This window comes from Scatophagus argus, chromosome 12 (genome assembly GCF_020382885.2).
Source record: "Scatophagus argus isolate fScaArg1 chromosome 12, fScaArg1.pri, whole genome shotgun sequence".
NCBI classification, from domain to species: Eukaryota; Metazoa; Chordata; class Actinopteri; family Scatophagidae; genus Scatophagus; species Scatophagus argus.
In genome coordinates this window covers 6,366,800-6,386,207 of record NC_058504.1, presented here as the reverse complement: position 1 = coordinate 6,386,207, position 19,408 = coordinate 6,366,800, and the positions used below count along the sequence as shown (strand labels likewise).

Genomic DNA, 19,408 nt, shown 5'->3' with positions numbered 1-19,408 from the left:
ATTAAAGTTTAAAGTTAAAGTGACATATTTTGTCATTGGAGGGAACTCACTCCAACGAAATTTGTTCTCTGCATTTAACCCACCCAAGTGACGTGCACACACACACAGCAAACCCGGGGCAGTGGGCGACCGCGTGCAGCGCCCGGGGAGCAGTGGGGGTTAGGTACCTTGCTCAAGGGTACCTCAGCCATGGACACCGGGACGGGGAATCGAACCAGCGATCCACCGGTTACGGGTCCGACACCCTAACCGCTGATCCACGACTGACTGTCATAAGGTACTATTAATGTTGTAAAGAAGTCATAATAGCTTCAACTTCAATATTTTATGGCATGATAATGCAAATAAAAACAGAATCTTAACATAGAACAAAACATGAATTTATATATGAATTCAAATAAAAAACACTCAAATATATGAGTGGCCGTTAGGGACATTATTCAGAATTACCTTTCACTTGCATATATAAAACACAACATATTCACACACTATAGTAAAAGCCTTGTACACAAATGCTTTCACATACACTACTGAGATGTTATGCTCTCTCATACACACTACTAAAACGCTCTCATGCACACCATTGAAATGCTCTCACAGGCACTACTGAGATTTCAGTGTACCCGGAAGGCGTTTCAGTATAACCGGAAGGTGGCTCGGAAGTTTACGGTGGCCGGGAAGTGCAACCCAATATTACAAAATGTGAAACACTTTTACAACGTTTGAGCCAAATTTACATGTTAGAAAACATATTTCACTTTACATATTTTACATATCCTAAAACAGAATTACATTACCAAAACAAATGTACAAGTCCCGAAGCACGTTGCTATTTTCAAGCATCAACCGGAAAGGGAATCTACCAACGGCGGGGTTGGACCGGAAGTGATAACGGGGAGCGGCCAATACGAATTGTTGTCGTTGATGGAGTTCACGATCATCCAAGATGGACAGCGAAAGAGTGAAGTTTTGACCGTTCTGTGGACAACATATGGGCCGCTTAACGCGGTTTTGTTTTTTGTGCGGTCAGTCTTTAGACTTTTTAAGTAGCATGGAGCAGTCGGTAGGACCAAATGCGCAAAGGCCATCTCAAGAGCCGAATAATGCTAAACAAAGTAAGTGTAGCATAGCGGTCGCTATCTGAAGTATGTGAATGAACGTGAATAGCGCTGTTGGTTAGCAGCTGTTAACTTTCTATTTTGAAATAGAGCTTTGTTCATTTCAGCAGAAAAACCTTGCCCATGATATAAGCAGTTCCTGGAGTCCAGAAACTCCAAGTGAAAAGAGCGTCAGGCTTTTAACTACGGGCCAAGAGGAAGACATCGGGCTAAAGAACAAAAACTCGTTAAAAACCGCATTAAAATAAAAGATGCACTGCTGCAGGATATCTGGTCCTTCTGACTGGTCCATGCTGTCGTATCTTCTATTTATACAAGGAGTATAAAACATCGGTAGCACTTTTATTGAACTCCCCCCATACTCCCTCTCACATGACCCCATCGGGCCACACTCAAAACACATTCAAGATCACCTTGTCCTATTTTATGTAACATACATATATATTCAGGTACACCAGACATACCCCATGTAATGGCAACCTAATACATTATGTAGCCAACAAAATAAACATTATGCTTCCTATGGCCAGCATTAATAAACAACAGTGTTTCTGTAGTGTCAGTGTGAAGGCACCCATGGCTGCTCACTTGGCAGCTACTAGACTAGAGAGAGAGAGAGAGAGGAAGTCCATGTCCAAAAGAGATACAAAGAGGCAGGACCTGAGTGCAGCAGTAAAATGAGAGGAGATAAATATGCAATATATCCAAGACCTTCAGTTAGAACGCTGCCAGCGTTTGGCAGCATCTCATCTCCTCCTCCCCTCTCTGATGATGGAGACACTGGAAGGAGATGAACTCTGCTTTCCACAGCTCCTCAACGCCTCCTGCAGGAAGCCAAAGAGCAGTCAGACAGAAGTTGTGCTTTTCCACTTTCTCTCCTTCATCTCTTTTCTCATTGCAGCTCTCAACCTGCTGGTGATCATCGCCATCTCCCACTTCAGGCAGTGATACACACCTCAGCTGTACTAATACACTGTTATGCTAATGCTCACAGAAGGAAAAATCAGCTGATAGTTGTTTTCAAAAAATATTAAGATTTTAACCATAATCTCTGCTATTATTTCTCAACTTCTGTTGTCAATGATAATATTGTTCATGTGGATGTTCATGGTGATGATATTCTCTCACTGCAGGCAGCTCCACACCACCACCAACCTCATCCTTCTCTCTCTGGCTGTCTCAGACTTTCTCGTGGGCCTTGTGGTGATGCCGGTTGAAATGATCTCAGGAAGTAACTGCTGGTTCTTGGGTGACACCATGTGTGGTGTGTATTATTTGTTACCCTGTGTCATTATCTGTGCCTCAGTAACAAACATGGTGCTCATATCAATCGACCGGTATGTGGCTATTTGTTACCCTCTGCATTACCACACCAGAGTCACTCTAACAACAGTCAGAATCTCTGTTAGTTTGTGTTGGGTCTGCTGTCTCTTTGTCTGCACTTTTGCTTTGTATGATCACCTGAAACAACCTGGCAAGTATAAATCTTGCTATGGAGAATGTGTGGCTAACATTGCAGGAGACGTGGATCTTGTTCTTAGTTTCATTCTCCCCATATCTATTATCATAACTCTGTATTTGAGAGTGTTTTCTGTTGCCATCTCTCAAGCTCGGGCCATGCGCTCCCACATTGCAGTTGTCATGCCGATGCGTTCACAGACTGTGACTGCTAAGAGGTCTGAGATCAAAGCAGCCAGGACTCTTGGTATTGTTGTGGCTGTGTTTCTCATGTGTTACTGTCCATATTACTGTGTCTCTCTCATAGGCGGCAAAATGTTGATTGGCACATCAACTGAGAATTTGATGAGTTTTCTGGTGTATTTTAACTCCTGTCTAAACCCTGTGATCTATGTTTTTGTCTACCCCTGGTTTAGAAAATCTATCAGACAGATTGTTACACTTCAGGTAACACACCGTGGCTCCTGTAACGCCAACATACTGTAGGGAAACAATGACTTATCTTCTGTCACATATATATGTTTTATAGCTTAATTTTGCTCCACATTTATCCTGAGATCAAGTATCATCTTCCATGAGTAATAGTGTTGTTCCTGTGCTGTCTAACGTCTAATAATATTACATGTGTTTGTTTATTAAATATTCTGTTTGCTGTGTGATATAAGACATGCTTTATTGTCTTTAGCTTCACAAAGCTTTCATCTCCAGATGTAACAGACCAAAAGTACAAAACAAATAAGCTTTTATAATAGTTAAGTCTACCTTGTATTTCATTGTTTTCTTTGCCTCCCTTTATCTCTCTTTCACATATATAAAATGAAATGAATGGTTGTCTATTCTTGCTATGTTCAAATTATTGTCATTGTACCATGTCTGAATTTCTTGCCTGATTACATTTATTTACAACAACTTGTCTTGCCTGGTCAGTAGTGAATTATTTATGTGCTTTGAACTGTGGCCCACTCTTCTCTGTCTATACACCGCTGCCATCTTCTGGTGGAAGGTTTGACCATTCAACATCAGCCAGGAGGTTTTGACCTTTGTATTTTTTTTGTCTGCCGATGGTGTATACTCATCAGTCGCAGTATATCACCGAGGCTGTTGTTGTGTGTGCATAGACACTTTTGTGGGCTCATTTTCATAGGATTATATTAGGTTAGACAGCAGAGTGTGTATTATGCAGCTGTGAATTCATAAGGATGAGAGATTAATCTCATAGAAATCTGTTCAGTAATTGACCTAAAATTATAATGATTGTTTTAAATACAAGAAACTAGTTCATTTAATTCTGGACTTTTGTCTGTATATTTTTAAACCAAAACTAGGCATATTCATAATTGAGTTGTACTGCTGTTGTTTAGTCTGCAAGAAGATTGTCACTGAAAAGTAGCTCATGAAAGGACTTACAAAGTTTATGTTATCCTTCAATGGGTAAACTGACAGGTAATGGAGCGGCTGGTCATTTCTTTGCCTTTGACCACCTGTCGTGGCCGCTTACTTCCACAGTCAAAGACCACTTTGTTTGAATAGATGGTAAACTTAATGGCATGTGTCTCACTGCAGTTGTGTTTATTGATCATTACTTAGTTAAGGCAACACATCCACATTTATGTCTCAGTCCGATCCACTACCAAACAGGTAACACATCCATGGCTGGTTAATCTCCTAAACACAGGCACTTTAAATGGCTCTCCACACGGTCAAAACTTGTACCGTGCCTCTCTATATAAACTGCCTTGTTAATCAAAAAGCACCACGTTGCTCTAAACAATACAATGTCAGTCACGTCATAAAGCACTATTAATGTTGTAAAGAAGTCATAATAACTTCAACTCCAATATTTTATGGCATGATAATGCAAATAAAAACAGAATCTTAACATAGAACAAAACATGAATTTATATATGAATTCAAATAAAAAACACTCAAATATATGAGTGGCCGTTAGGGACATTATTCAGAATTACCTTTCACATGCATATATAAAACACAACATATTCACACACTATAGTAAAAGCCTCGTACACAAATGCTTTCACATACACTACTGAGATGTTATGCTCTCTCATACACACTACTAAAACGCTCTCATGCACACTATTGAAGCGCTCTCACACGCACTACTGAGATTTCAGTGTAACCGGAAGGCGTTTCAGTATAACCGGAAGGTGGCTCGGAAGTTTACGGTGGCCGGGAAGTGCAACCCAATATTACAAAATGTGAAACACTTTTACAACGTTTGAGCCAAATTTACATGTTAGAAAACATATTTCACTTTACATATTTACATATTTTACATATCCTAAAACAGAATTACATTACCAAAACAAATGTACAAGTCCCGAAGCACGTTGCTATTTTCAAGCATCAACCGGAAAGGGAATGTACCAACTGCGGGGTTGGACCGGAAGTGATAACGGGGAGCGGCCAATACGAATTGTTGTCGTTGATGGAGTTCACGATCATCCAAGATGGACAGCGAAAGAGAGAAGTTTTGACCGTTCTGTGGACAACATATGGGCCGCTTAACGCGGTTTTGTTTTTTGTGCGGTCAGTCTTTAGACTTTTTAAGTAGCATGGAGCAGTCGGTAGGACCAAATGCGCAAAGGTCATCTCAAGATCCTGATAATGCTAAACAAAGTAAGTGTAGCATAGCGGTCGCTATCTGAAGTATGTGAATGAACGTGAATAGCACTGTTGGTTAGCAGCTGTTAACTTTCTATTTTGAAATAGAGCTTTGTTCATTTCAGCAGAAAAACCTCATTAAAATAAATGATGCACTGCTGCAGCATATCTGGTCCTTCTGACTGTTCCATGCTGTCGTATCTTCTATTTATACAAGGAGTATAAAACATCGGTAGCACTTTTATTGAACTCTCCCCATACTCCCTCTCACATGACCCCATCGGGCCACACTCAAAACACATTCACGATCACCTTGTCCTATTTTATGTAACATACATATATATTCAGTTACACCAGACATACCCCATGTAATGGCAACCTAATACATTATGTAGCCAACAAAATAAACAATATGCTGCCTATGGTCAGCATTAATAAACAACAGTGTTTCTGTTGTGGCAGTGTGAAGGCACCCATGGCTGCGCACTTGTTAGCTAGTAGACTAGAGAGAGACAGACAGAGAGGAGGTCCATGTCCAAAAGAGATACAGAGAGGCAGGACCTGAGTGCAGTAGTAAAATGAGAGGAGATAAATATGCAGTATATCCAAGACCTTCAGTTAGAAAGCTGCCAGCGTTTGGCAGCATCTCATCTCCTCCTCCCCTCTCTGATGATGGAGACACTGGAAGGAGATGAACTCTGCTTTCCACAGCTCCTCAACGCCTCCTGCAGGAAGCCAAAGAGCAGTCAGACAGAAGTTGTGCTTTTCCACTTTCTCTCCTTCATCTCTTTTCTCACTGCAGCTCTCAACCTGCTGGTCATCATCGCCATCTCCCACTTCAGGCAGTGATACACGCCTCAGCTGTACTAATACACTGTTATGCTAATGCTCACAGAAGGAAAAAACAGCTGATCAGTTTTCATAAAATATTAACCTTTAAGATTTTAACCATAATCTCTGCTATTATTTCTCAACTTCTGTTGTCAATGATAATATTGTTCATGTTGATGTTCATGGTAATGATATTCTCTCACTGCAGGCAGCTCCACACCACCACCAACCTCATCCTTCTCTCTCTGGCTGTCTCAGACTTTCTCGTGGGCCTCGTGGTGATCCCGGTTGAAATGATCTCAATAAGTAACTGCTGGTTCTTGGGTGACATCATGTGTGGTGTGTATTATTTGTTACCCTTTGTCATTATCTATGCCTCAGTAACAAGCATGGTGCTCATATCAATCGACCGGTATGTGGCTATTTGTTACCCTCTGCATTACCACACCAGAGTCACTCTAAAAACAGTCAGAATCTCTGTTAGTTTGTGTTGGGTCTACTCTCTCTTTGTCTGCATTTTTATTTTGTATGATCACCTGAAACAACCTGACAAGTATAAATCTTGCTATGGAGAATGTGTGGCTAACATTGCAGGAGACGTGGATCTTGTTCTTAGTTTCATTCTCCCCATATCTATTATCATAACTCTGTATTTGAGAGTGTTTTCTGTTGCCATCTCTCAAGCTCGGGCCATGCGCTCCCACATTGCAGTTGTCATGCCGATGCGTTCACAGACTGTGACTGCTAAGAGGTCTGAGATCAAAGCAGCCAGGACTCTTGGTATTGTTGTGGCTGTGTTTCTGATGTGTTACTGTCCATATTACTGTGTCTCTCTCACAGGCGGCAAAATGTTGATTGGCACATCAACTGAGAATTTGATGATTTTTCTGGTGTATTTTAACTCCTGTCTAAACCCTGTGATCTATGCTTTTTTCTACCCCTGGTTTAGAAAAGCTGTTAGACAGATTGTTACACTTCAGGTAACACACCGTGGCTCCTGTAACGCCAACATACTGTAGGGAAACAATGACTTATCTTCTGTCACATATATATGTTTTATAGCTTAATTTTGCTCCACATTTATCCTAAGATCAAGTATCATCATAGTGTTGTTCCTGTGCTGTCTAATGTCTAATAATATTGCATGTGTTTGTTTATTAAATATTCTGTGGTGTGATATAAGACATGCTTTATTGTCTTTAACTTCACAAAGCTTTCATCTCCAGGTGTAACAGACCAAAACTACAAAGCAAATACACTTTTATCATAGTTAAGTCTACCTTGTATTTCATTGTTTTTCACATATATAAAATGAAATGACTGGTGGTCTATTCTTGCTATGTTCAAATTATTGTCATTGTACCATGTCTGAATTTCATGCCTGATTACATTTATTTACAACAACATAATTGTCTTGCCTGGTCAGTAGTGAATTATTTATGTGCTTTGAACTGTGGCCCACTCTTCTCTGTCTATACACCGCTGCCATCTTCTGGTGGAAGGTTTGACCATTCAACATCAGCCACTAAGACTAATGTACTTTTTCTTTGTACCATCTGCAGATGGTGTATACTCATCAGTCGCAGTATATCACCGAGGCTGTTGTTGTGTGTGCATAGACACTTATTCTTATTATATTAGGTTAGACAGCAGAGTGTGTATTGTGCAGCTGTGAATTCATAAGGATGAGAGATTAATCTCATAGAAATCTGTTCTATTCACCCTTTTCACGCATGACTGCTCTGCTATCCACCCCACAAACATGGTTGTTAAGTTTGCGGACAACACCACCGTGGTGGGTCTCACATCTAACAATGATGAGACCCACTACAGAGACGAAGTCCAGAACCTGACACAGTGGTGTTCCAGGAATAACCTCATCCTGAACATCAACAAGACCAATGAGGTCATAGTGGATTACAGGCGATCCAGGAAGACTCAACACGCTCCCGTCTGCATACTTGGGGAGGCAGTGGAGCGGGTGGACAGCATTAAGTTCCTGTGCATCCACATTTCCGCTGACCTCTCCTGGTCAGTGAACACCTCAAACTTTTATAGGGACACAACTGAAAGCATCCTGTGTCAGTGTGACTCTGTGGTATGGCAGTTGCACAGCACAGGACAGGAAGGACTTAGCCCGGGTGGTGAGGACAGCACAGGGGATTGTGGGCTGCCGTCTACCAGATCTGGACTCAGTCTATGCTGCTCGAGTCCAGAAAAAGGCCAGATGCATTGCTACACGTTGCTCCCACCCACCCGGGCAACAAACTGTTTGTACCGCTTCCATAAGGAAAGTGGTACAGGAACATTAAAACAAGCACAAACAGACTCAGGGACAGCTTGTGCATTTAAAGCCAAGAATCTGTACAAAATTTCGTAATGCTTGCATAATGACAATAAAGACTCTTGAATCTTGAATCACACACACCACTGGGATTTTAGCGTAACCGGACGCCGGCTCGGAAGTTTACGGTGGCCGGGAAGTGCAAACATTACAAAATGTGAAACACTTTTACAACGTTTGAGACATATTTACATTTTAGAAGACGTTTCTATATATCATAAAACAAAATTACATGACCAAATCAAATGTACAAGTCCCGAAACACTTTTCTATTATCAAGAATCAACCGGAAAGGGAATGTACCAACTGCGGGGTTGGACCGGAAGTGATAACGGGGAGCGGCCAATACGAATTGTTGTCGTTGATGGAGTTCACGGTCATCCAAGATGGACAGCGAAAGAGTGAGGTATGACGCCGTTTTGTTTTCGTGGGGTCAGTCTTTAGAGTTTTTAAATAGCATGGACCAGTCGGAAGGACCAAATGCGCAAGGGCCATCTCAAGATCCTGATAATGCTAAACAAAGTAAGTGTAGCATAGCGGTCGCTATCTGAAGTATGTGAATGAACGTGACTGGCGCTATTGGTTAGCGGCTGTTAACTTTCTGTTTTCAAACAGAGCTTTGTTCATTTCAGCAGAAAAACTTGCCCCTCACATAAGCAGTTCCTGGAGTCCAGAAACTCCAAGAGGAAGACATCGGGCTAAAGAACGAAAACACGTCCAGGTAGGTTGTACTGGCTGTCTTGGTTATATATATCTTAGTTATACTTGACTGTCTGACTTTAGGTGTACAATTGTGCAAATTAATTGAACTAAGTTGAAAAGAAAAAATAATATCTTTGAGCGGGCATCTGTGTGTAGATTTTAGAGCATATAGCATTCTTGGAGTGTAGGTTAAAAGTAGTGATGGCTCACTGTGAAATTGTGGTGGCGCAAATCAGGCCATGGAGGGACACCAAATTCTCCATAATTAATGGAAAATACTTATGTATGTATAATCTTTTATATTTCCTACGTGTAATACATGAAATTAACCTTATCTTTGCAACTTTGGAACTGATTTAAAACCTCTAAGAGGGAAAACACTCCCGTTATTTGTAGACCCAGAAGTAGAAGCACCTGATGTACTCAAACAAGTTGTCCAGAAAGTGAGAACATTTAACAAGAACATGCAAGAAGGACCATATGTCCTTTTGCATCCAGACTGCTCAAAGGTGGTCCAAGGTGTCCATGTGTGTTGAGGAAGAGGGTGAGAAAAGCCACTCAAATTGGCTGAATATAAAATGGAACTAGGGAGGCTATGCTGCAGGATCACCTTTTTCAGTTGACTTGTAACACATTTTAAATGAGGTTAGTGGATCTCATGATTTAACATTTTCACATATTTTACATACCCTGCTGAAGGATACATTTACCGTATCTACATGATCTGTTAAATATTTTGTTTTTACAGCAGACTCTGATTCTGAAATTGTCATCACATCAAAGAGCACAGCTGAATTCGATCGAGCTGACACTGTGGTACACCCATTATTTATTTTTTCTAATCTCTATATATGCGTGAATATATTTATTGATTAGTCTATGGTGCAGTGGTTAGCACTGTCGCCTCATAGCAAGAGGGTTCCAGGTTTGAATCCCGGTCTGGGCCCTTCTATGTGGAGTTTGCATGTTCTCCCGGTGCCTGCGTGGGTTTTCTCCAGGTTCTCCAGCTTCCTCCCACAATACCAAAAACATGCACATTAAGTTAATTGGCTACTCTAAATTGCCCCTAGGTATGAATGTGAGAGTGTGTGGTTGTTTGTCTTTGTGTGTTGGACCTGCGCAGTCGTGGATCAGCGGTTAGGGTGTCGGACCCGTAACCGGTGGATCGCTGGTTCGATTCCCCGTCCCGGTGTCCATGGCTGAGGTACCCTTGAGCAAGGTACCTAACCCCCACTGCTCCCCGGGCGCTGCATGCGGTCGCCCACTGCCCTGGGTTTGCTGTGTGTGTGCACGTCACTTGGGTGGGTTAAATGCAGAGCACGAATTTCGTTGGAGTGAGTTCCCTCCAATGACAAAATATGTCACTTTTTAGTTTTTTTTTTTTTAGTTTAGATTGACTGGCGACCAGTCCAGGGTGTACCCCACCTCTCGCCTGTAGTCAGCTTGGATAGGCCCCAGCCCCCCCCTAGCCTTTGTCAGGGAGTCAAACATATTTAATGAGAGGCCCTTTCTAGTGGTAATCAACCAATAGGAATCTAGGCTGTATTTGCTTACAGTGTTAGATGACAATTATAGGCCTGAATGACAGTAATAAATGTATCTTTTTATCATGTTACAGAGATGCACCAGGATGTTCAGCAACTCTTCGGCCAGGACAGGTAATAGGGAAGACTGTGGAGGCCAGATGTTTCTCACTTTCAGCGTTGTTGTTTCAGACGTTTAATTTGTTTTTCAGATAGTAGTATCTGATTCTGAGGATATGGATCCACCTAAGACAAATCCAAAATGATAGTGACTCATGGTGGTGGTTTAATTCATTCGAAAGAAATCTGTGTTTGTGAGATGTTTCAACATGGAAATAGTTATTTCCAAACAGTAAATACATGGACTTGTATGCACCAGGTGTGGAGGAAGAGGGCGAGGACCTGGTTGCAGTCAGTCAGCAACACCCATCTTTGCTGGCCCCTGTTCTGTGCCACTCTGAAGAGCGACTCACTGGCTTTGAACTTGAGAGACTATTCAAACCTGACCTCAGCCCTTCAGATGGTAACAGGAGACTAAAAAGAAAGTCAAACCTTGGCCTACTGGGAAGACCATCTCCTTGATAGTGAAGGTTTGTATGTTTTTTTTTTTTGTAACTGCTTGGAAAACCACATTACCATGGTATATCTGAACATTGAACATTTTTTTCTTTGCAGAATGTGAGGCTGCTGTGTCTGTTGAGGATGTTTTGATGTTTGCAACTGGGCTGACATCACTTCCCCCCCCTCTGGTTTGGAACCATCCATCCATTTTCTATACCGCTTATCCGTCAGGGTCGCGGGGGAGCTGGAGCCTATCCCAGCTGACTACGGGCGAGAGGCGGGGTTCACCCTGGACTGGTTGCCAGTCAATCGCAGGGCCTGGTTTGGAACCATTGCCACAAATAGAGTTCCTGGATGACTCTCCATATTACTGGATGACTGGAGACTCTAAAAACCTTGTTTGGTTTTTGTTGCTGTTGTCATTGGTGCACCTAAATGTGCAGTAGCTTTTGTTAAAGAGGTTTTTAAAATGTTAAAAGTATGTAAGCATTTTTGCTCAGTCAGTTGTTTTAGATCCACGATTCTCAAACTGTTGTCTGTTTATGAATCACTGTTTTAGATTTAGAATGAAAAAAACAACAACAAGCATTTCAAGAGATTTTGTTCTCTGTACAAAAATGTAATAACTGCTCATTACTTTGCTTTTTTTTTCCATTCATGTTTCCCTCTTTGAAATAATTAAGCTGTAGGTGACAAATTCACACACTTTGTGTACATGTTCCACTATTACAATAAACCTCTCTTCCATTCACATTTGAGCAATTTCTTTTACTCTTAGATTCAGTTCAGTTACAGACTGCCAGTACTCTGGGTTCTGTAAATGATTGTGCTCCATGGCTAAGTTGACGTACTCCTGCATGTTTGCGTCCCCACATGGAGCTCTTGTCAGGCGAGTATCAGGAAAGACATCCAGTTCAGCCTGTTCAATTTTAAATCCACAGTCTCTGGAGCCAAACCTATATTGAACACAAAACATAATTACATTTTTTTTTAATTTAAGATAGAAGGAAAACAAATACAGTCTATCACCAAAGTATTACCTGTGTGGTAAGTAGTAGAGCTCATTGGGCATCCCTCCTGGACATGATGCTGTTCTGAATCCTGTGACTGAGCCACAGTCTCACACACTCATCCAGGTCCTCCTACTTCCACTGAAGTATCTGGCATCTCTAAGGTCTGCAAATGGCTCCACCCAAAACTGACACCTAAGGAAATTGTTAAATAATAATTTTCAGCATATACATGTTTGAACGAATGAATGAAATCAAAGGTTACACATAATTAAATGACTTAATGAAGGCCACTTACCTTCCCTTTCTGATCCTCTGGTTGTTCGGTATTTTGTTAGGTTATTGGGCTTATACCGGGATTGGGGAAACTAATTTTGTTCCACCTCACATGTTTCTACATGTGTGAAATGAGAATAAAGCTCCTTGAATCCTTGCTTGTGGATGAGCCATACATGTGGCTGGAAACTCCAGAGTGGCAGTTTGTGGTGGTGGCGTAGGGTGCACTGAATCGCAGCCATGATCCCGTTCTCCGTGCCGAAATCAGTCCTCGGCCTCATGGGAGTGACTCCAAGGTTTCGCACACAAGCAGAAAATAGTGGGCGAACACACTTCGGTCATTATTTCTCGGTCCACATGCAAGCCACAAAACTTTACGTGAAAATCCATCGATACAGCCCGAAAGAGCCAAACCGAATGACTTGAGTTTATCATAACCATCTGCGTGCCACATATAGTTAGGTCCCATTGAGTGGTATGTTCTTCCGACAAACCTTCTGCACGCTCTCCTATCACACCGTCGAGGATTGAGCTCCCGGAGCAAATTCATCACGTGATCCCTCTTCACTCGTGTACTTTTGTTTGAATACCTGCCACACCATGCGGTAGCCAAACGGGTGTCCAGGTCCACGAAGTTTGCGGCGTGCGAGTGTCCCTCATTAAAATATCTTACGCACTGCTGCAGCATATCTGGTCGTTCCGACTGCGCCACACTATTTAAAAACACTAAAGACTGACCGCACGAAAAACAAAACCGCGTTAAGCGGCCCATATGTTGTCCACAGAACGGGCAAAACTTCACTCTTTCGCTGTCCATCTTGGATGACCGTGAACTCCATAAACAACAACGATTCGTATTGGCCGCTCCTCTTTATCACTTCCGGTCCAAACCCGGAGATGGTACATTCCCTTTCCGGTTGATTCTTGGAAAATGTTAAAGTGTTTCGCCACTTGTAAATTTGTTTCGGCGTTTGTAAAAGTGTTTCGCGTGGTGTTAATTTGTTTTCTGAAATGAGAAAGAATTGTTTCGGGACTTGTAAATTTGTTTTGGTAATGTAATTTTGTTTTATGATATGTAAAATGTTTTCCAAAATTTGTCTCAAAGGTATAAACGTGTTTCACATTTTGTAATGTTGGTTTGCACTTCCCGGCCACCGTATTAAACAATATTTTGGCATCGGCGGAGACAATTCGAACATTGTAGTAGTACAGTAGTTCCCAAAGTGGGGACGCGCCACTGCAGGGGGGGGTGGAATGAATGAAACAACGAATCAATAAATGGCACTGCTAGCATAACATGGACAAGTTGTTGACGGGGCAAATGCGCGTCCAAAGCAATTTCCTTCCAAGGCAAAGACTAGAACATATGACGACACATATCTTGTCTTTGGCTTCACCTGTGCAACGGTGGGTAACGAGGAGAGACGGCAGTGTGTTGTGTGTCTTAAAGGGCTAGCTTCCTTCAGCTTGAAGCCGAACAAGCTGAGACGCCACTTGGAGACAAAACATCCAGAGCACAAAGACGAGCCAGTTGAGTTTTTCAGACAAAAACTCGTAAACTGCCGTGCTCAACAGTCTCTCTTTACCAAAGCTGCATCCGTGCCGGCAAATGCTCAACTTGCCTCATATAAGTTGCCTACCGAGTGGCACAGTGTAAAGAAAAAGCCGCACACAATAGCGAAGGAATTAATACCTCCTTGGGCTATGGATATGGTTTCAACTATGCTTGATGACTGCAGCCAGCAAACTGAGGGATATTCCTCTGTCCAACAACACCATCGGCAGGCGTATCTATGGCATATCAAAGGACATAGAAGAGTCGCTTAATGAATTTAAAGCCCATTTTTGCAGAGGAAATTTTTGAAAAACGCACTGATGTTGAATATTAAAAAAAGAAACATGTTACACTTAGCATAATTACAGTTAATGTGCCTAAAAATAGTTACACTTATAATTATAGATTTTATTGCAATCTGTAGTTTATTGCAGTTTACTTTTATATGTTCAAAAATGGTTGAGGTTTGCATTAATTACAATATGTGAAATAAACTGCAATGGAGTCTGAAAACAAAATATGAGCATGTGTGTCCTGTACATCGGGCACAAGGAGAAGAAGGTGAGATGGATATTCACCCCGTGTATTGCCATTCTAACTAGGGATGCATATTTTGCTGCTATCAGCGACTGAGAAGACATAGGCGATGTTTTGTTTTATTTTTTTTTTCTTGCCAACTTTAAAACACATCGCGACATCCACTGTGCTAAACTTCTTGTAGAATGTTCAGCAAAACGCAGGCTAAAGAGAGGAACAGCCGAGCGCTCCTCTGACAGCAAACAAAACAAAACACCGCCTATGTCTGCCTAGTTACAATGGCAATACACGGGGTAAATATCCATCTCACCTTCTACTCCTTGTGCCTGATGTCCATGTGCCGAAGCTCTGCTGAGCTTAATACCGCGGCACGGAGGTCCGGACCGGGCCAGCAGCTGGCTGTGGCAGTCCGCTGCGGCCGCGAGATACCGTTCTAAGTCGACTCTCTAACGTGTGGCAACCTGAGGCAACGTGTGACTGTTGCCCGGCTGTTGCTGCATTAGACAATGTTCGAATCGTCTCCGCCGACGCCAAAATACTGTTTAACAGGGCGGCAGCTTCTGTTAGGCCACCGGAGAGCTCCTGAGATGACATGTGCGATCCACTTCCTCTTCCGAGCCGCCTTCCGGCTACACTGAAATGCCTTCCGGTTACACTGAAATCTCAGTAATGTGTGTGAGAGCGTAACACCTCAGTAGTGTGTAAGAAAGTATTTCAGTTGTAAGGTTTTTACTATAGTGCGTGAATATGTTGTGTTTTATATATGTGTGTGTGTGAATGGTGAAAATGCAAGAGGTCTCATCAACATCAGTAATTTAGCTGTGTTACTTAGTATTGGTATTTGCTATATTTAAAGTGCAAATCACAATTTTGGTACTGGTCCAGTTCATTGGGTTTAAAAGCCAATATGTTTAGCATATCAAAGTCCTCACTCAGCACTCATGTTTCTCTCATTACGTTTGCTAGCTGCATTTATTCCCCCCTCTCTCCTCCTTGTTTCAGCCGTGATTTGGCTTAGTATGATAGTGACAAAAGCATGTTGCCACCACTAACTGACAGAACAATGCTATCAGACTGGATGAAGTTATTCCATCACATGCATGTAGCGTGCTGTTCTGGCCTAGAGGGCCAGACTAAAGCAGGAATCCTGTAATTCCTGTAATCAAACAAAATTAAACAGTCACACGAATATAAAGATTTTGTCACTGCTTGTATCATTCATGTTGTTGAGAGCAGATCAAAGCAAAATTAAATTGAGGACCAAAAACTAAACACAGAATTTGGTTTAACCCCTAATTACTGGGCCCCACTTAGACTGGTGTTAATTTTTGTTTTCCTGTTGTGTTTTTTTTTAATGTAAGGACATTTCTTGAAGCAATTAGTTCAGTATCTCGAGTGGCACAAGGTAGATCTGCCCTCCATCACGAAAATGCAAAAATGCTGTAGAAAATGTAGTGAAGCCAGTGGATTGTTACTGTAAGCAGGTCTGAATAATTTCAACCAAGTAATTGTTAATGGTCAATGGTTGGGTTAAAATATTGTCTTACACAACTATTTGAGTAAGACTGGCTTTGAAACCTCTTTATACAAGAAAGGAATATGTTTGCACAAATTAAGATTTGCAGTCAAAGATTAATTTCTCAAGAAATCAGACATAGGGGCTAGTATAGTTTCAATGGTAGTTTAATTTTTTTAACATTCAACAAAAGTATCAATGATCATCACTCACATATTCATGTTTTTTGACCCAATACCTTGACAATGACAATGACTGAGTTTATGGTTATGTTTATTGTCACTAACCAGTAACTGAGGTGCTTCATCCTGTTCACAATGAAGAACTAACTCTTTAGGAGCAGGAGAAGAAGCAGTGAGGGGGGCACAAAGAGAAAGGGGTAAAAGATAAAAACTCGAACTGCTGTAAAAACAGGAACTGAGGCAAAAAAATGAGGAAACAGGGGGAATAGATGGTGAAAATGAATCGCTGAAGCAAACACAGAAGACATCTTGGATGAAGACGTGAGGAAAAGGGCAAAGCGAAGCAGCAAGGGGAGGGAAAAGGTATGAAGAACAGAAATGACATCAAGTAGAAGGAGCAGAAAGTGTGGAAAACTGACATTGATGGACAAGGGTAATACTGATATGTCTCAAACCCAGAATAGGAGAGCTGCAAATTACCAGTAAAAGTGTGACAATACTTTGCACCTGTTGTAAACAAAGCAACAATGTATAAAGCAAACAATACAGTAGTAGTTTCATTATAAACTTTTGTTATACTTTTACTCCTGTTAGTCATCTATGGAAAGTTTTTTTCAGCTGTGTGGTGGCACCTTGGTCCAAATCTGTTTCTTTCTTTCACATGACAAAGTTACAGAAGCAACCGTGTTGTAAATGTGGAGGTTTGCTGAAATCCAACTGGAGCAGTCTGTCGATTACTGTAAGCTACTTTTCTTCTTCTTCTTTTTTTTTACCTCCACCCCATACCATCAGTGTGAAAATTCAATTAACAAATCATCAAAACATTTTACCTTAAACTTAGAAGTAACAATTTATGAAGCACTTGCCATGGAAGTATTTGTTTTTGTGTACACACCAAGCACATCATGGACCACCAACCAGTCAGATCTGCATTATATAATGTTATCATAAAACTCTGTAAGACAAAAAAAAAAGTTTCTTGTTGATGCTGCGATTTCACATTCTACATGAGGCTATGAAGATATACTTTGTACAACAAATGATTCATACCAAAAGGACTGTGGCATGATCTGGGCTCCTTCTGTTTTTGTTATTTGGTTTTTTTTTTTTATATAAATCCACATCTTTCATGGCCTGACAACACATTAGAAGAGCAGGATGTTTGTCGGACGAAAGCATCAGCCCTTTTGGGACCTAAGAAAGTCAACTGCCACATCTGACACAACAATGCATTCAACAATGATCAAACATTCAGTAGCAGCAGTTGACAATAATGCAGCAACATTTTTGAATTTAAAATAAGTACACCAAGGCACTTGAACTTGTATAAACCAATTTCAATCATTAATTTTGTGACATTCTTGTCCATTAAGTCAAAAACGAGTTCACTTTGGTATGGTGGCTTCATTCTAAATCGCTTTACTGCCAAGTCAGATGATCAACTCATGTTAATCAGCCATTCAAAGAGTAAATTAAGCTAGCTGGAAATGTTGTTTTTGCTCTTTTAGTTATTGTCTAACATCTCACCTTGCTGCAGTGATACAAATGTGTCTTCAGCCACTGCTGAAGATGCAAGAAAGCATACACCTGACCTCAACCAACTACACCCAGCAGACACATTCAAATACGAGCGAAACATTGTTTTTCAGCCTAGCTTTAAGTTGCTCTCCTATTTCTCAAATTGCTAGTTTATCAAAAAATGACTCCCTGCTTCCTCTTGAACCAATGCTCTGAGATCTTCTAACTTACTATAGATTCCCTTGGTATTTGTTTTAAAACTCATTTTAAATCTCTGCAGCTCTGTATAATGTTACAGTGGTTAATTTGAATCTGAATTGCTGATTTATTTTTTAATTCTTAATGAACTGCAAATGTCTGTGAGATTTTCATGTCATACGCCACGTAGTTCCAAGTCTGGTGTGCAACAGCAAACTAAAGAAAAACACAATATTAGAACAAACTGTTAGATCATCTCTGGTGAAAGAGTCTTGTGTTTTCTCAAAGAACTCACATGTGAGGAAGATGTCCATTATATAGTGAAGCAGGTTAGCTGGGCACATACAGTTCCTTGTTTTCTCCAAGAGCGAGGGCAACAAAAGGCCGCCACCTTTTCCTTGATGTGGAATCAAGGGAGTTCTTCCCTTGCTCAGCCCTCGTCTCTCAGTGTCCGAAGCCTCCCACATATTAGCACTCACATTAACATCATGCAAATACACTTGAAAAATATAAAATTCATCAGGTTAGGCTATATATTTATATAGATTTATACATACATATAAATTCATATACTTTTAAGGAAATGTTAATCTATTTTGCTGTGTATTTTTCTCCTTACAGGGTACAAAATAACTTTCATATTATGTAACACAATATATAATCAACATATTAAAAAAACAACTTATCAGTCCTTTTATCATCTTTTAGAAGAAAAATCCATAATAAAAATAAGTTCTATGCTTTTTCTCACTTATATCTTACAATATATTTTCTCTCTGTCAAAAAACACACACACGTGTCCCATTTTTGTTTTTGTTTGTGGTTTCTCTTGGCAGCAATTTGGCAGCGGTTAAAAAAAAAAAAAAAAAAAAAAAAAAATGATGGTGGTGCTCGTCAATGTGGAAAATCTCAGAGCGACAGCCTCTTTGACATGTAGATTTCACAAAATGGCAGCGGTTGGTGGTGTTACAACGGGCACTTGGAGCAGCCACATTCCAGAGCAGTTTCCATCTCCTCGGAGTACGAGGTGCCGTCGGTGCAGCGGAAAACCACCTTCCTCCTTCTGGTCTTGGTGACCCCGCAGCAGACACCTGTGGGTGCTGCTGCCTGGCAGGATCGGGGGCAATCCATGCGGGGAATCTTGCTGGTGGACGTGCACGTTCTCATTGGCTGGTGGCGCTTCAGCTGCTCCCTCACCATCTCTCCTTGACATCTAAGCTCTGAAAATTAATAGAGAAAGCACCCACATTATATGTACTGATGGTTGTCATATCTGGATAGAACTTTCTCTTGCTTTCCACCTTTTAATAGATAGAGATAGATAGATAGATAGGTAGATAGTCTTCATTGTCATTGTACAAAAATACAAAACGAGATGACGTGTGCTGTATCTGAACAATTGCCAGACATTCAATCTATAAAAACAACCAAAAGACAGACCACACACAATTCAA

General features: G+C 41.1%; 3 protein-coding genes and 1 long non-coding RNA gene across 17 annotated transcripts in view; 2 read left to right on the top strand and 2 right to left on the bottom strand.

Annotated features, from left to right (window-relative positions):
• Nucleotides 1–11,912, top strand: part of LOC124067929 (trace amine-associated receptor 1-like) — a 34,397-nt gene extending 22,485 nt beyond the window's left edge. The window contains exons 1-5 of one of the 13 annotated variants that reach the window (XM_046405724.1): nt 8,570–8,898; nt 9,009–9,097; nt 10,697–10,736; nt 10,981–11,191; nt 11,277–11,912. In XM_046405724.1, the coding sequence (XP_046261680.1) occupies nt 8,763–8,898; nt 9,009–9,097; nt 10,697–10,736; nt 10,981–11,183 (468 nt within the window). In that variant the 5' untranslated portion in view covers nt 8,570–8,762 and the 3' untranslated portion in view covers nt 11,184–11,191; nt 11,277–11,912. The other 12 variants (XM_046405722.1, XM_046405719.1, XM_046405718.1 and 9 more) reach the window with 12 other exon arrangements.
• LOC124067930 (trace amine-associated receptor 1-like) lies at nt 906–3,471 on the top strand. 2 transcript variants are annotated; one of them, XR_006844849.1, is made up of 2 exons: nt 906–1,115; nt 2,252–2,389. XR_006844849.1 is itself a non-coding variant. In XM_046405726.1 (2 exons), exons 1-2 carry the CDS (start codon nt 1,812–1,814, stop codon nt 3,060–3,062), a joined length of 1,059 nt encoding a protein of 352 aa, XP_046261682.1. In that variant the 5' UTR covers nt 1,366–1,811; the 3' UTR covers nt 3,063–3,471. The 2 variants fall into 2 exon arrangements, 1 of the variants encoding a protein (XP_046261682.1); XM_046405726.1 differs by lacking the exon at nt 906–1,115 and adding an exon at nt 1,366–2,059 and having other exon boundaries at nt 2,252–3,471.
• LOC124067935 lies at nt 11,554–13,644 on the bottom strand. Its single transcript, XR_006844850.1, has 3 exons — nt 12,471–13,644; nt 12,203–12,367; nt 11,554–12,118 (listed from the first exon to the last, which is right to left on the bottom strand). It is a non-coding gene; the product is annotated as an uncharacterized LOC124067935 (long non-coding RNA).
• Nucleotides 13,645–16,207: 2,563 nt separating this feature from the next.
• slit3 (slit homolog 3 (Drosophila)) overlaps nt 16,208–19,408 on the bottom strand; it is a 227,626-nt gene continuing 224,425 nt past the window's right edge. The window contains exon 38 of the mRNA XM_046405716.1: nt 16,208–19,174. Within this exon, the coding sequence (XP_046261672.1) occupies nt 18,921–19,174 (254 nt within the window). The 3' untranslated portion in view covers nt 16,208–18,920. The remainder of the gene's footprint in view (nt 19,175–19,408) is intronic.

Excerpts from the sequence above, each read along its gene's own strand:
- LOC124067930 (XM_046405726.1), top strand. The coding sequence starts at position 1,812 with ATGCAATATATCCAAGACCTTCAGTTAGAACGCTGCCAGCGTTTGGCA. Across the intron at positions 2,060-2,251 it reads ATCGCCATCTCCCACTTCAG|GCAGCTCCACACCACCACCA; the intron begins GCAGTGATACAC and ends CTCTCACTGCAG.